The 13,299-nt window shown below is 31.0% G+C and overlaps 1 protein-coding gene across 2 annotated transcripts; it reads left to right on the top strand.

The window, feature by feature from the left end:
* Positions 1 to 6,021: 6,021 nt before the first annotated feature.
* LOC144837770 (uncharacterized) lies at positions 6,022 to 11,421 on the top strand. Of its 2 annotated transcripts, none has more exons than XM_078693013.1 (2): positions 6,022 to 9,937; positions 10,913 to 11,421. In XM_078693013.1, exons 1-2 carry the CDS (start codon positions 6,115 to 6,117, stop codon positions 11,173 to 11,175), a joined length of 4,086 nt encoding a protein of 1,361 aa, XP_078549139.1. In that variant the 5' UTR covers positions 6,022 to 6,114; the 3' UTR covers positions 11,176 to 11,421. The 2 variants fall into 2 exon arrangements, with proteins under 2 accessions (XP_078549139.1, XP_078549138.1); XM_078693012.1 differs by having other exon boundaries at positions 10,133 to 11,421.
* The last annotated feature ends 1,878 nt before the right edge of the window (positions 11,422 to 13,299 follow it).

Below are 13,299 nucleotides of genomic sequence, written 5' to 3'. Positions count from 1 at the left end.
TGATATTCAGATCGCGCTGAAGGTCCTTTTTTAAAAAAATCTTTAAAATTACTTCTGGTTGGATAATGATGACATTATTGGTACCAAAATGTCAACAGGGAGTTGTTCTACTGCTGGGAATTTTTTTTTCTTTTTTCTGATGTTTATTTCATGAGTTACAACGATTCGAAAATATACCTCATCAAAACACGTCTTTTTTTCATAAAAAGTGAGTTAGTCCATTATTTTCATGTTTCAGTCCATATACTACATGCTATTACGATTATTTTGACATAAGTTTTGTGTATATTGATAGATGTTACAATGGAATTTTTAGATGTTGAAATTTTGTATTTTTTCCACATGTTTACCTAGGCCTAGCATAGCATAGGATGTAGTGTTACGCAGGGCCGGGATGTATCTCCCGGACCCTGGTTAAAGAATAGGCCTTTGACGGTCTATGTCGACTCCTTTGTATACATAATATTCACTCTAAATATGTTTTAAAAAGTAGGAAATAAAATAAAACAATGTTTGATTTATAACATTCAATTATGTTTTGGTACTAAAGTTGTTAGAATACAGCGATTTTAAAAGATTGCAAATAAATATTTTTTATTAATAACAATAACCCGTATGAATATTAGTACGCTAGGTTGTCAGTTTACAATGCGGCCAATCAGAGTGCGTGTTTTTACCCAAGCTGGTGTAGATTTGGGTGTGCAAGTATAGTATGTTTGTGAATATCAATTCGACTGAAAGACAATTTGTAATAATTGTCAGAGGGTAGGGAAAAAGTTGTTATAACGTAAATGGGTTTGGTTGTTGTTGAGAAGAGGTAGATTCATGTTTGGAAAAATAATAAATTTAAATAATAATTTTCAAACAATTTTTAAGAATATTGCACTTCATTGCCACACTTTTTTTTTCTTATGAATTGAAATGCCTATACTGATTTTTTATGAAAAAAAAACATTAAAAAAATTATAAAAAATTACCATGTTGACGAATTTTAATTATTTTTGTGTTATTAAATTTCTATTTTTTTTCTTCATTTTTTGATGTATGACTCGATCTGTTTCAATAAGTTTGAATTTTCATGTTAGGTACCTACTTATACACTAGTTAGACTAAAGAGTGGCTGACTAAGGTTACTTCCGGGTTCGTATAAACCTTGGAGAACACGATCAGGTCCACAGCAGAAATAAACAAGATTTTGCTGGTTCAGAATGAAACTTTTATAGAAATAATATGTTGTTCAATCATGTCTTTTATTTGATATTTATTACTTTTTACATTTACCTTTTATAGGCCTTCTTGTAATGTGCTGAAACTTTCAGCTTCTATCCCCTGTGAATGAAAAAGTTGTAATGTTTTCAAGACTTGAAATCAAATCATGCCAAATCTGTGCAATAAATTATATTTTTAGAAATACTGTAGTTATATATAGGATAAAAAAATATTAATCTGGCATAGATAAACAATCACAGTTATATTTATGCAGTTATTGTACACATTTTTATTTTGTAGCTCACGTTTATTAATACCATAAACATTTTTTCCTTCAAATAATCAATTGAAATGTATCTTAACCATCTGCACACTCCATATTGTCTGTAACATAATCTCTGTGATCTGATTAGTTGAATCTTTTAAAACACAAGATGACTGACAAAATTAAAAGAGTGCTACTATTTCTCACAGACATCAGTAAACTAAACTTTGTGAGGTCATCAGACAATGTACTGTTTGGTATTTATTTCCTGGTCATACACTGTTTGTCGGTCAGGGAAGAGTGAGAATGTCACTCTTTCCTGGTCAGACAAGTAGCCTATATTAACTAAACTACCTACTGGGACCCACTCAAAACTTCAACTATATAGTTCAGTAGTTCAGTGATTGGATTAATTAAATGCAGATAAATCATTTTTCTTTTTCAGAAACCTAAAGGCAGAAGTTTAAATAAAATGCCATCAAGAATAACACAACACGATCTAAAATGGAGGATAAAAAAGGTATTTGATGTCCGTCCCTATTCTTATTTTTTAAACCCAAGGTAGATTCCATAAACGACGGTTGTAATTTAACAGAAAAAAATACTTGTAAAGCCACATGAAATGAGGAAATATGTGTGGTTTAGTAATTTACATTAAATTAGACTCCAATTTATTTCATCGATTCAGTGTCAAATACACGTCTTGAAATTTTAAAAACAAGTTTGCATTTTATATATTTTTTTTTTTCCAGATAAAACCAAATTCCGGGTAAAATGGATGACATTGAAAGTAACTTCAGGGACTTAAAATTTGATCTTAGTGAACACTACAAGGGTCGTAACTACCTGTGGTTGAGATTCCTCCTTTATGATTTCATACCTGGAGACTATTTAACCAATCCAGATTTTACAGGGAATAATTTATTTAATAAACTTCAAGAATCTGGTTATATTGGACCTAATAAAGTGGACCTTTTATTAGAAGTTACTCAAGTTTCAGGTTTGAAAGAAGCACAAAAGCTTGTAATTCAGTATATGAAAAATAATAATGTTCACATTACTGGTCAAGAGTATTTGTCTTCATTTCGCAAACAACTATTTCAGGCCATAAACCAAAGTGGACCAGAAGACCTGAAAACAGTTATTGGTTACTATGGACTAGAGCGTTTTGATTTAAAAATTATTTGGAATGTTGTGTTTAGATTAGAGAGAGACGGTCTTTTAAAAGATGAATCAAGCAAGATTAGGTTTAAACATCTGCTTGTGCAACGTGCACAGGATGAATTGTTATGTATTGGTATGTAATTTTTTTTTTTACTTTATCAATAAACAATATATATGTTACCATATTTTACATCCTTCTGCCAAATGTATCAAATCCACGCAAATTACTGAAAACTGACAATACTGTGAGTATCAGTAATTGGATCTCAAATGAGATACTGTAGATATAAAAACAGGCATGAGTTGCTTTTTAACAATCAAGCAGAGACATTTTTTTTTTTGCAAGATTGACATTAATCGGACAAAGTTATCATAAAATGAATAATTTCAACAATAAAGGTTTTTTTTTCAGATGAACCCGGAACATCAAAACAGTTCACAGGATCAAGAAATCCACAAAGTAGGTATCATTATCATTAATATATAATCAATAATAATAAGTCATTTTCTACCAAAAAGTGTAAAATACAAAAAAGTTGGGTTAATGTGAAGATTAACAGCCATTAATTACTGTATATCATATGTTTCAATTCAATATTTTCTATATATTCAAATGCACACTATAATTCTTTTCCAGATAAATCTGGAACATTGCAACAATCTAAGAGACCAAGAAGTCCACAAGGTATATAATTTATTCATTTTTGGTGATTTTGTATATAGTAGTTGTAGATCCAGAGAACTAATTAATAGTTTAGATCCGGGAAAAGTGAATTCCCTCTTCCCTGGTTTAAATAAATACCTTGATTAATAATTATGTATTATAAATATTTAACATGTTTTTCTGCTTTTATACCTAGATATAGCTTCCATTTCTTGTAGACTGTAATCGTGTTCTTGTACTTTTTCTTGTATTGTTATTGATTTTGATTAAATTTATTATAATATTTAAGTGGCCAGTGTAAAATTGTTATATATATTTGTTATTTTACAGATAATCCAGGGACATCAAAACAGACGAAGAGATCGAGTCCAGAGGGTACGTTTTATTCATTAGCGTGATGTCTGAAATGTTGTGAATTTTCAGGAGAATTAAACTATTTTTTATGGTACAGTTCTAAACACAGGCTATTTTGTTTTGTACAGATCAACCTGGAACATCAAAACAAGAAACAAATTCAAAAAGTTCAGGTAAATATACTCATCGTGAGTGTGTGAATCCGATTGTATTGAAAATAGATAGAGGAAACAAGCATGCGCAGTTTAGCCGGTCTATAGTTCAAGAAGGGCATGGCAATAGACCGGCGATTAACCAGTCATAATATGCTGTGAATTGAAAGGTGAAGGTGTTGGTATAATTTAGACTACTGTATATAGTATCTTGGTTAATAATATAAGCCAGTGATTAACCAATCAGATGCTGTGAATTGAAAGGTGTTGGTATAATTAGACTACTGTATAATAGTATCTTAATAATTATGTACTGTATTATAAATATTCAATTTTAACTCAAATGTCTAGTGAAATCCTTGTAATATTCTTCTTGTACTTTTTCTTATATATTGCACTGAAAGTGATTTTGAATGAATTTGTGTAAAATTGTAAACATATTTTTTTTTTTTTACAGATGAACCTGAGACATCAAAACAGACGAAAATATCAAGTCCAGGGGGTACGTTTTATTCATTAGGGTGATGTATGCCCAGTTAAAAAGTGAATTTTCAGGAGAATGAAACAATCTAATTTGTTATGGTATAGTTCTAAACCACAGGCTATTTTGTTTTGTACAGATCAATCAGGAACATCAGAACAAAAACATATAGATAACTTTTTACCTGAATAATTACCCATAAATGATATGTTTAGCTGTACTGTATTTTAAAGTATGATAATATGGCCTATAAAAAAGGAAATTTTAATAATTAAGTAATATTTATATTATTTAAATTTTGCTAAGATTTTAAATTTCTATTATGTACCAGGTGCGGATTTAGGTGGGGCTAAAATTTAACAGCCATTTTTTTTTATAATAAAATATATACTATTTTTCTTTATGAAATATTTAGCCCCTCCTAATCTATAATTCTGGATCCGCCCCTGTGTACTTTTTCCCATTTTGCTTTATGTGCTCAACAAATATGGATAGATCACACTCATATCTAAAACCCACAGACAGAGAGAAAGACAAAATGAATAAATATTTAGATAATTTGTGTTACAAATATTATTTTAATTATTTAGATGAAAAAATAAGGCACTATCTGCTAACCAACCAACGTAAAGTATACCGCAAATTCCATCGATTTACACCACAAATCATGAATTCTACATTTGAAGTAAATATAGCTGACATGTTCACTGAGCTGGAACTGCTAAAATCGACCACAAATGAAGGCAATCAACCAATAGAATTGAAAGGTCTTGCAGTAAGAATTACACCTAAATGCAGAGTTCTCATCAGTGGTGAAGGAGGTATTGGTAAAACTACCTTACTAAGGTATTTTGCATATAACTGGGCTACTAAAGATAAATTTGAAATTTTTAAAGGTAAAATACTATTTCTTATCAATATTAGAGATTTAGACAAAGGCAATACCATTTTAGATGTTATTCTAAAGTCAATTAAACTTGAGGATTTCAGCTTGTCAACAGGTCTATCAAAGGATCCAAACTTGATCAAGAAATTTATAATGCATCATGATGAGGAAATTGTATTATTACTAGATGGTTTAGATGAATTGAGATTTCAAAACGAAAGTCCACTATGTCTTTTCAGAGAGGAAATATTAGAGAATAGTTCAGTGGTAGTTACTTCTCGTTCAGTAAATATAGATGAATACATTAAGGAGAGCAATTTACATGTGCAAGTAAAAGGGTTTAATAGCAGAAGTGTAACAAAATATATTAGGAGATATTTTGATCATGTTAAAAAATCTGAACTGGGAGATTCCTTTATTAAACAGTTTAATCATTATGATTTCCAAGAAAAACATCCAGAGGTGTATGCAATGTGTAAGAATCCTATGCTGCTTCTCTCAATTTGTTTCATGTGGAAAAAAAACCAACATCTTCCTACTGACAAAGCAGATTTATTCAAAGCATTTTTTCTGTGTATTTTGAATCAATTTAACAGACAAAACAATCCTCCTAAAATTTGTCATTTTGAAAAAATACCGGAAAAATATTTAACATCTATGCTACTGTTAGGAAAGTGCATGTATAAACAATTAAAGAAAAACCAACTTTCATTTACCAAAGATGAGTTCTATACAACAGGTATAGATAGAGATGAAGTAGATGATAGGCTTGCCTTGACTCTAAACCTTGGTTTTGTATATGAAGATAAATCTAGTTTAGACGAGTCTAATCTGACAAAGACTTTCACAACTCCTCACAAGTTAATAGTAGAGTCATTGGTTGGGTTTTACCTATACAAGGTATGTGAAAAAGAAAATTTGGAGAGTGAAAGTGAAAATATGAAATGTTTACTTTCGACATTAGGTGATCAAGAATGGGAGATAATAAGAGAAAGTGAACATTTAAAAATGGCATGTGAATTTGCAATTGGATTTCTGGGTGTCGATGCTGCAAAGTTTTTGAAACATTGGATCACAAATAGTTTTCCAACATATCGTTCTTTGATTTTGTTTTTGAAACAAGTGGTTAATATTGAGCATTTGGAGGAAGTAGAAACTAACCTTATGGGACATATAACAACAACAAAGTTAGACATACAAATTAATGATGTATGTAACTCATTAAGATTGTTCCTCACTCATCATAGACAAAATACAAATGTACATACAGAAAATGTATTATACATTATGAGAAAAGTTCATGATATACCTGATTATCACATGGCTGACAACTTTTATAGTGATATGCCACCTGAAGCAAAGGGTAAAGCACTTGCCCACAGTTTGATTGCTGTGTCAGATCAAGCTGAAATAATGAACAGGATTACTGAAGATTTTGTGGATTATGTAATAGGTGAATGTGAAAAACACAATATGAAATATGACATAGAGGAATTTGATATTCATCATAGAACAACTGCTACATACTTAGTTCATATTTTAACAAATTCACCAAAACTGACACAATTCATTGCAGGTCCTAACACTATTACAGGTACTGTATTGAATGATGTAGTATTAGGCCTACAATGTTGTATTAAATCAGTTCGTTCAAGTGAAGTAATACATGCTAAGCAACCAATTATGTTAACATTAGACAAACTTCGTATAAGTGATAATAATCTCAGTCAAATTGATGGTGCTTTACTGGCATCTTTAATCTGTATGAATAAAGGTAGTTCAGGTATGTTTGGTTTGACTCAACTTAATATGCATAATTGCAATTTATCAGGTGAGATCATGAATAATGTGATCACAGAGTGTTCTAGTATAAAAGTTACCTTGGGGTTATATACCCTGGATATAAGTGATAATAATCTCAGTCAAATTGATGGTGCTTTACTGGCATCTTTAATCTGTATGAATAAAGATAGTTCAGGTAGGCTTAGTTTGGTTGAACTTAATATGCATAATTGCAATTTATCAGGTGAGATAATGAATAATATGATCACAGAGTGTTCTAGTATAAAAGTTACCTTGGGGTTATATACCCTGGATATAAGTGATAATAATCTCAGTCAAATTGATGGTACTTTACTGGCATCTTTAATCTGTATGAATAAAGATAGTTCAGGTATGTTTGGTTTGGATCGACTTAATATGCATAATTGCAATTTATCAGGTGAGATAATGAATAATATGATCACAGAGTGTTCTAGTGGAAATGCTACCTTATGGTTATCTAAACTGGATATAAGTGATAATAATCTCAGTCAAATTGATGGTGCTTTACTGACATCTTTAATCTGTATGAATAGAGATAGATCAGGTAGTCTTCGTTTGGATGAACTTAATATGCATAATTGCAATTTATCAGGTGAGATCATGAATAATATGATCACAGAGTGTTCTAGTATAAAAGTTACCTTGGGGTTATATACCCTGGATATAAGTGATAATAATCTCAGTCAAATTGATGGTACTTTACTGGCATCTTTAATCTGTATGAATAAAGATAGATCAGGTAGGTTTGGTTTGGATGAACTTAATATGCATAATTGCAATTTATCTGGTGAGATCATGAATAATATGATCACAGAGTGTTCTAGTAGAACAGCTACCTTAGGAGTAGATAACCTGGATATAAGTGATAATAATCTCAGTCAAATTGATGGTGCTTTACTGGCATCTTTAATCTTTATGATTAAAGACTATGATGGTATGCTTAGTTTGTCTCAACTTAATATGCATAATTGCAATTTATCAGGTGAGATCATGAATAATATGATCACAGAGTGTTCTAGTAGAACAGCTACCTTAGGAGTAGATAACCTGGATATAAGTGATAATAATCTCAGTCAAATTGATGGTGCTTTACTGGCATCTTTTATCTGTATGAATACAGACTGTGATGGTATGCTTAGTTTGCCTCAACTTAATATGCATAATTGCAATTTATCAGGTGAGATAATGAATAATATGATCACAGAGTGTTCTAGTGGAAATGCTACCTTTTGGTTATCTGAACTGGATATAAGTGATAATAATCTCAGTCAAATTGATGGTGCTTTACTGGCATCTTTAATCTGTATGAATAAAGACTATTATGGTAGGCTTCGTTTCCCTCAACTTAATATGCATAATTGCAATTTATCAGGTGAGATCATGAATAATATGTTCACAGAGTGTTCTAGTGGAAATGCTACCTTATGGTTATCTAAACTGGATATAAGTGATAATAATCTCAGTCAAATTGATGGTGCTTTACTGGCATCTTTAATCTGTATGATTAAATATAGTTTAGGTAGTCTTCGTTTGGATGAACTTAATATGCATAATTGCAATTTATCAGGTGAGATCATGAATAATATGATCACAGAGTGTTCTAGCATAAAAGTTACCTTGGGGTTATATACCCTGGATATAAGTGATAATAATCTCAGTCAAATTGATGGTGCTTTACTGGCATCTTTAATCTGTATGAATAAAGATAGTTCAGGTAGGCTTAGTTTGGTTGAACTTAATATGCATAATTGCAATTTATCAGGTGAGATAATGAATAATATGATCACAGAGTGTTCTAGTATAAAAGTTACCTTGGGGTTATATACCCTGGATATAAGTGATAATAATCTCAGTCAAATTGATGGTACTTTACTGGCATCTTTAATCTGTATGAATAAAGATAGATCAGGTAGGTTTGGTTTGGATGAACTTAATATGCATAATTGCAATTTATCAGGTGAGATAATGAATAATATGATCACAGAGTGTTCTAGTGGAAATGCTACCTGGTCCTTAGGAGTAAATAACCTGGATATAAGTGATAATAATCTCAGTCAAATTGATAGTGCTTTACTGGCATCTTTTATCTGTATGAATACAGACTGTGATGGTATGCTTAGTTTGCCTCAACTTAATATGCATAATTGCAAGTTATCAGGTGAGATAATGAATAATATGATCACAGAGTGTTCTAGTGGAAATGCTACCTTTTGGTTATCTGAACTGGATATAAGTGATAATAATCTCAGTCAAATTGATGGTGCTTTACTGGCATCTTTAAGCTGTATGAATAAAGAGTATTATGGTAGGTTTCGTTTCCCTCAACTTAATATGCATAATTGCAATTTATCAGGTGAGATCATGAATAATATGATCACAGAGTGTTCTAGTAGAACAGCTACCTTAGGAGTAGATAACCTGGATATAAGTGATAATAATCTCAGTCAAATTGATGGTGCTTTACTGGCATCTTTAATCTGTATGATTAAAGACTATTATGGTATGCTTAGTTTGTCTCAACTTAATATGCATAATTGCAATTTATCAGGTGAGATCATGAATAATATGATCACAGAGTGTTCTAGTAGAATAGCTACCTTAGGAGTAGATAACCTGGATATAAGTGATAATAATCTCAGTCAAATTGATGGTGCTTTACTGGCATCTTTAATCTGTATGAATAGAGATAGATCAGGTAGTCTTCGTTTGGATGAACTTAATATGCATAATTGCAATTTATCAGGTGAGATCATGAATAATATGATCACAGAGTGTTCTAGTGGAAATGCTACCTTATGGTTATCTAAACTGGATATAAGTGATAATAATCTCAGTCAAATTGATGGTGCTTTACTGGCATCTTTAATCTGTATGAATAAAGATAGTTCAGGTAGTCTTCGTTTGGATGAACTTAATATGCATAATTGCAATTTATCAGGTGAGATCATGAATAATATGATCACAGAGTGTTCTAGTATAAAAGTTACCTTGGGGTTATATACCCTGGATATAAGTGATAATAATCTCAGTCAAATTGATGGTACTTTACTGGCATCTTTAATCTGTATGAATAAAGATAGATCAGGTAGGTTTCGTTTCCCTCAACTTAATATGCATAATTGCAATTTATCAGGTGAGATCATGAATAATATGATCACAGAGTGTTCTAGTAGAACAGCTACCTTAGAAGTAGATAACCTGGATATAAGTGATAATAATCTCAGTCAAATTGATAGTGGTTTACTGGCATCTTTTATCTGTATGAATACAGACTATGATGGTATGCTTAGTTTGACTAAACTTAATATGCATAATTGCAATTTATCAGGTGAGATAATGAATAATATGATCACAGAGTGTTCTAGTGGAAATGCTACCTTTTGGTTAACTAAACTGGATATAAGTGATAATAATCTCAGTCAAATTGATGGTGCTTTACTGGCATCTTTAATCTGTATGAGTAAAGACTATTATGGTAGGCTTCGTTTCCCTGAACTTAATATGCATAATTGCAATTTATCAGGTGAGATCATGAATAATATGATCACAGAGTGTTCTAGGAGAACAGCTACCTTAGGAGTAGATGACCTGGATATAAGTGATAATAATCTCAGTCAAATTGATGGTGCTTTACTGGCATCTTTTATCTGTATGAATACAGACTATAATGGTAGGCTTCGTTTCCATCAACTTAATATGCATAATTGCAATTTATCAGGTGAGATCATGAATAATATGATCACAGAGTGTTATAGTGGAAATGCTACCTTTTGGTTAACTAAACTGGATATAAGTGATAATAATCTCAGTCAAATTGATGGTGCTTTACTGGCATCTTTAAGCTGTATGATAACAGGTAGTTCAGATGGGCTTGGTTTGCATCAACTTAATATGCATAATTGCAATTTATCAGGTGAGATCATGAATAATATGATCACAGAGTGTTCTAGTAGAACAGCTACCTTAGGAGTAGATAACCTGGATATAAGTGATAATAATCTCAGTCAAATTGATAGTGGTTTACTGCCATCTTTTATCTGTATGTTAGAATCAGATAGGTTTGGTTTGATTCAACTTAATTTGCAAAATTGCAATTTATCAATTGAGGTGATGAATATGACTAAAAGTTTAAATAGAAGAGTAAAAATTAACACTGAAGTGATATCTATTTACTGACCATATTTAAATCTCTTTGTGTGATAAATTGTATTTAAACTTAGAGAGTGATATCTATAGAGTGCAAGAATAGAAAAGTCGGAATGATGTATCCCAAAGTCAAATCATTAAAATGTAAGATTAAATGGTAAATACAAATATTGCAATATGCACATTTTAATTGTAAACCCACTGGTTTGCATATTAATAATCATTTCTTATACAACTTGTCTATCAATTTGACAAAATATTTATCCTTGGGTTGGCTGTAATGTTGAAATATATATAGCCCTCTTTCATTTAACCAGAAAGTGTTCCTTTAACATAGATGTTCCAGAGGCGTTCTACTGTATGTTATCTTAATTAATGTTATTAATGAAGACTAATTGTTAAAAATACAAATTATGCATATTGTTCAAATCATCAGAATTCACATGTACTTTATTAATTTGCATTAATATTTCATTATAATTTCTGTGACTTATTTATATCATATGTTAATATACAGTAACACCATATCATGTAAACAAAGCATTTTGATTCTCAATTTTTAATTCATTCTATTATTGAAAACAAGTACTAATGAGTTTATTTCATTTTTATTTATATTTTACCTGCTGAAATCATTTGGATAATGTTATGATAATTTTATATGAATCATTTTAATCAAACAGTACCAATATTTATGTATGTATGCAATTTAGTAAGGTATAATGTTTGTGTTTTAAATAACTATGGTTTACATAAACACAATTATTATTATATGTATGTCAATATGATAATTTGTGATTAAAGGAACAAGTAAAATATATAGTGTTATGTTTGAATGTAGTAAACCAAATAACAAAAAGAAACATGATTGAATCAGTGTCTACACAATTGGTTTGGGAATGCTATAGCAGAAGTGCATAAATCATTAACACATCTAAGAGAATTACTAGGGGTTGTCACCTGGAGTACCTTACAGGACAAATTGCTGTCATGGGTATTTATATATATATATTTCGGTATATTTATTCAATTCCACATATAAATAAAAAAAAATACATACATTATGACAACAGGCTGAATTGCAGAAATAATATATTTCAATTTACAACATCACACACAAAAAAGCACACAGTACGGAAAAAAAACCGCAGTCGGGCAAAAACATGGTCAATATGATATATAAAACAATTGCAACAAAATTGCACGAGACAAGATAAGAATGAGTTGGAAACTCTGTCGTAGCGATACAAGGATGCACTGTAAATGGTTTCAAGTAATTTTGTCATGTAAATAATTGGGCTATTCTTAAATCTATTCATATTGCACTTAATGTGTTTAAACTTCTTAGGTTTTCTAAGGAACATGTATGTGGTACTATTTGAAAGGGGAAACCAATTGTTAAATCTGGAAGATCTGAAAGCCTTATCAGCAAAAACCCTACAAAAACCATCCCTGCGAGCCGATACAGTTTCCAACCCGAACCTACTAAGGACAGCATTATATGATCAGACAAAATTATCACCAAGGATGCAACGGCAAGCCCTACGTTGAATTCTTTTGTGTTAAACTGGGGTGCCACACTGGAACGGCATACTCTAGGACAGGTTTTTGTACACAGCAAGAAGATCATCGTAACAAAGGCCAGCACGTTTTAGTAAGCGCAACATAAAAGTTTACCATTGGCCTTAATATACAGGGAATTAGTGTTATTTTAGTACCGAAGATGAAATCCAGCACTTATGTCATATTATATGTTCACGTCGGATGCCTCATCAGAGCATCGATTCTTACGTCACGTCATGTCTGATGTCAACCAAAGCGTAAAGAATTTTAAAGCTTAGGTACAGGCATGAATTTAAAATATAATATTTGGTTAATTGTACATAAATCAAATATTTGTAACAGAAATCAAGACGAAAAAACATGAATTACCCTTAATATGGTCAAATACAAAATTTGGCAAAATTCTAACACAAAAACCAGGAAGACTTTTTTTTCCAGTAGTTAGGTAGTTAACCTAATGTAATAACATGTCTGGTGACTCCCTAGAAGGTGAAAAAAGATGGTGGATATACGGTGGATAATTTTTGCTATAGCATGAAAATAAAAATCTGAAGTTGAATAAAAATACCAGAAATATAATATTCAAGTTAT

Source organism: Antedon bifida, chromosome 3 (genome assembly GCF_963402885.1).
Source record: "Antedon bifida chromosome 3, ecAntBifi1.1, whole genome shotgun sequence".
Classification (NCBI taxonomy): domain Eukaryota; kingdom Metazoa; phylum Echinodermata; class Crinoidea; order Comatulida; family Antedonidae; genus Antedon; species Antedon bifida.
The sequence above is the reverse complement of the archived record's forward strand: the minus strand, read 5'-3'. Positions and strand labels throughout refer to the sequence as shown.

Excerpts from the sequence above, each read along its gene's own strand:
- LOC144837770 (XM_078693012.1), top strand. The coding sequence starts at position 6,115 with ATGAAATGTTTACTTTCGACATTAGGTGATCAAGAATGGGAGATAATA. Across the intron at positions 9,938-10,132 it reads GCATAATTGCAATTTATCAG|GTGAGATCATGAATAATATG; the intron begins GTGAGATCATGA and ends GCAATTTATCAG.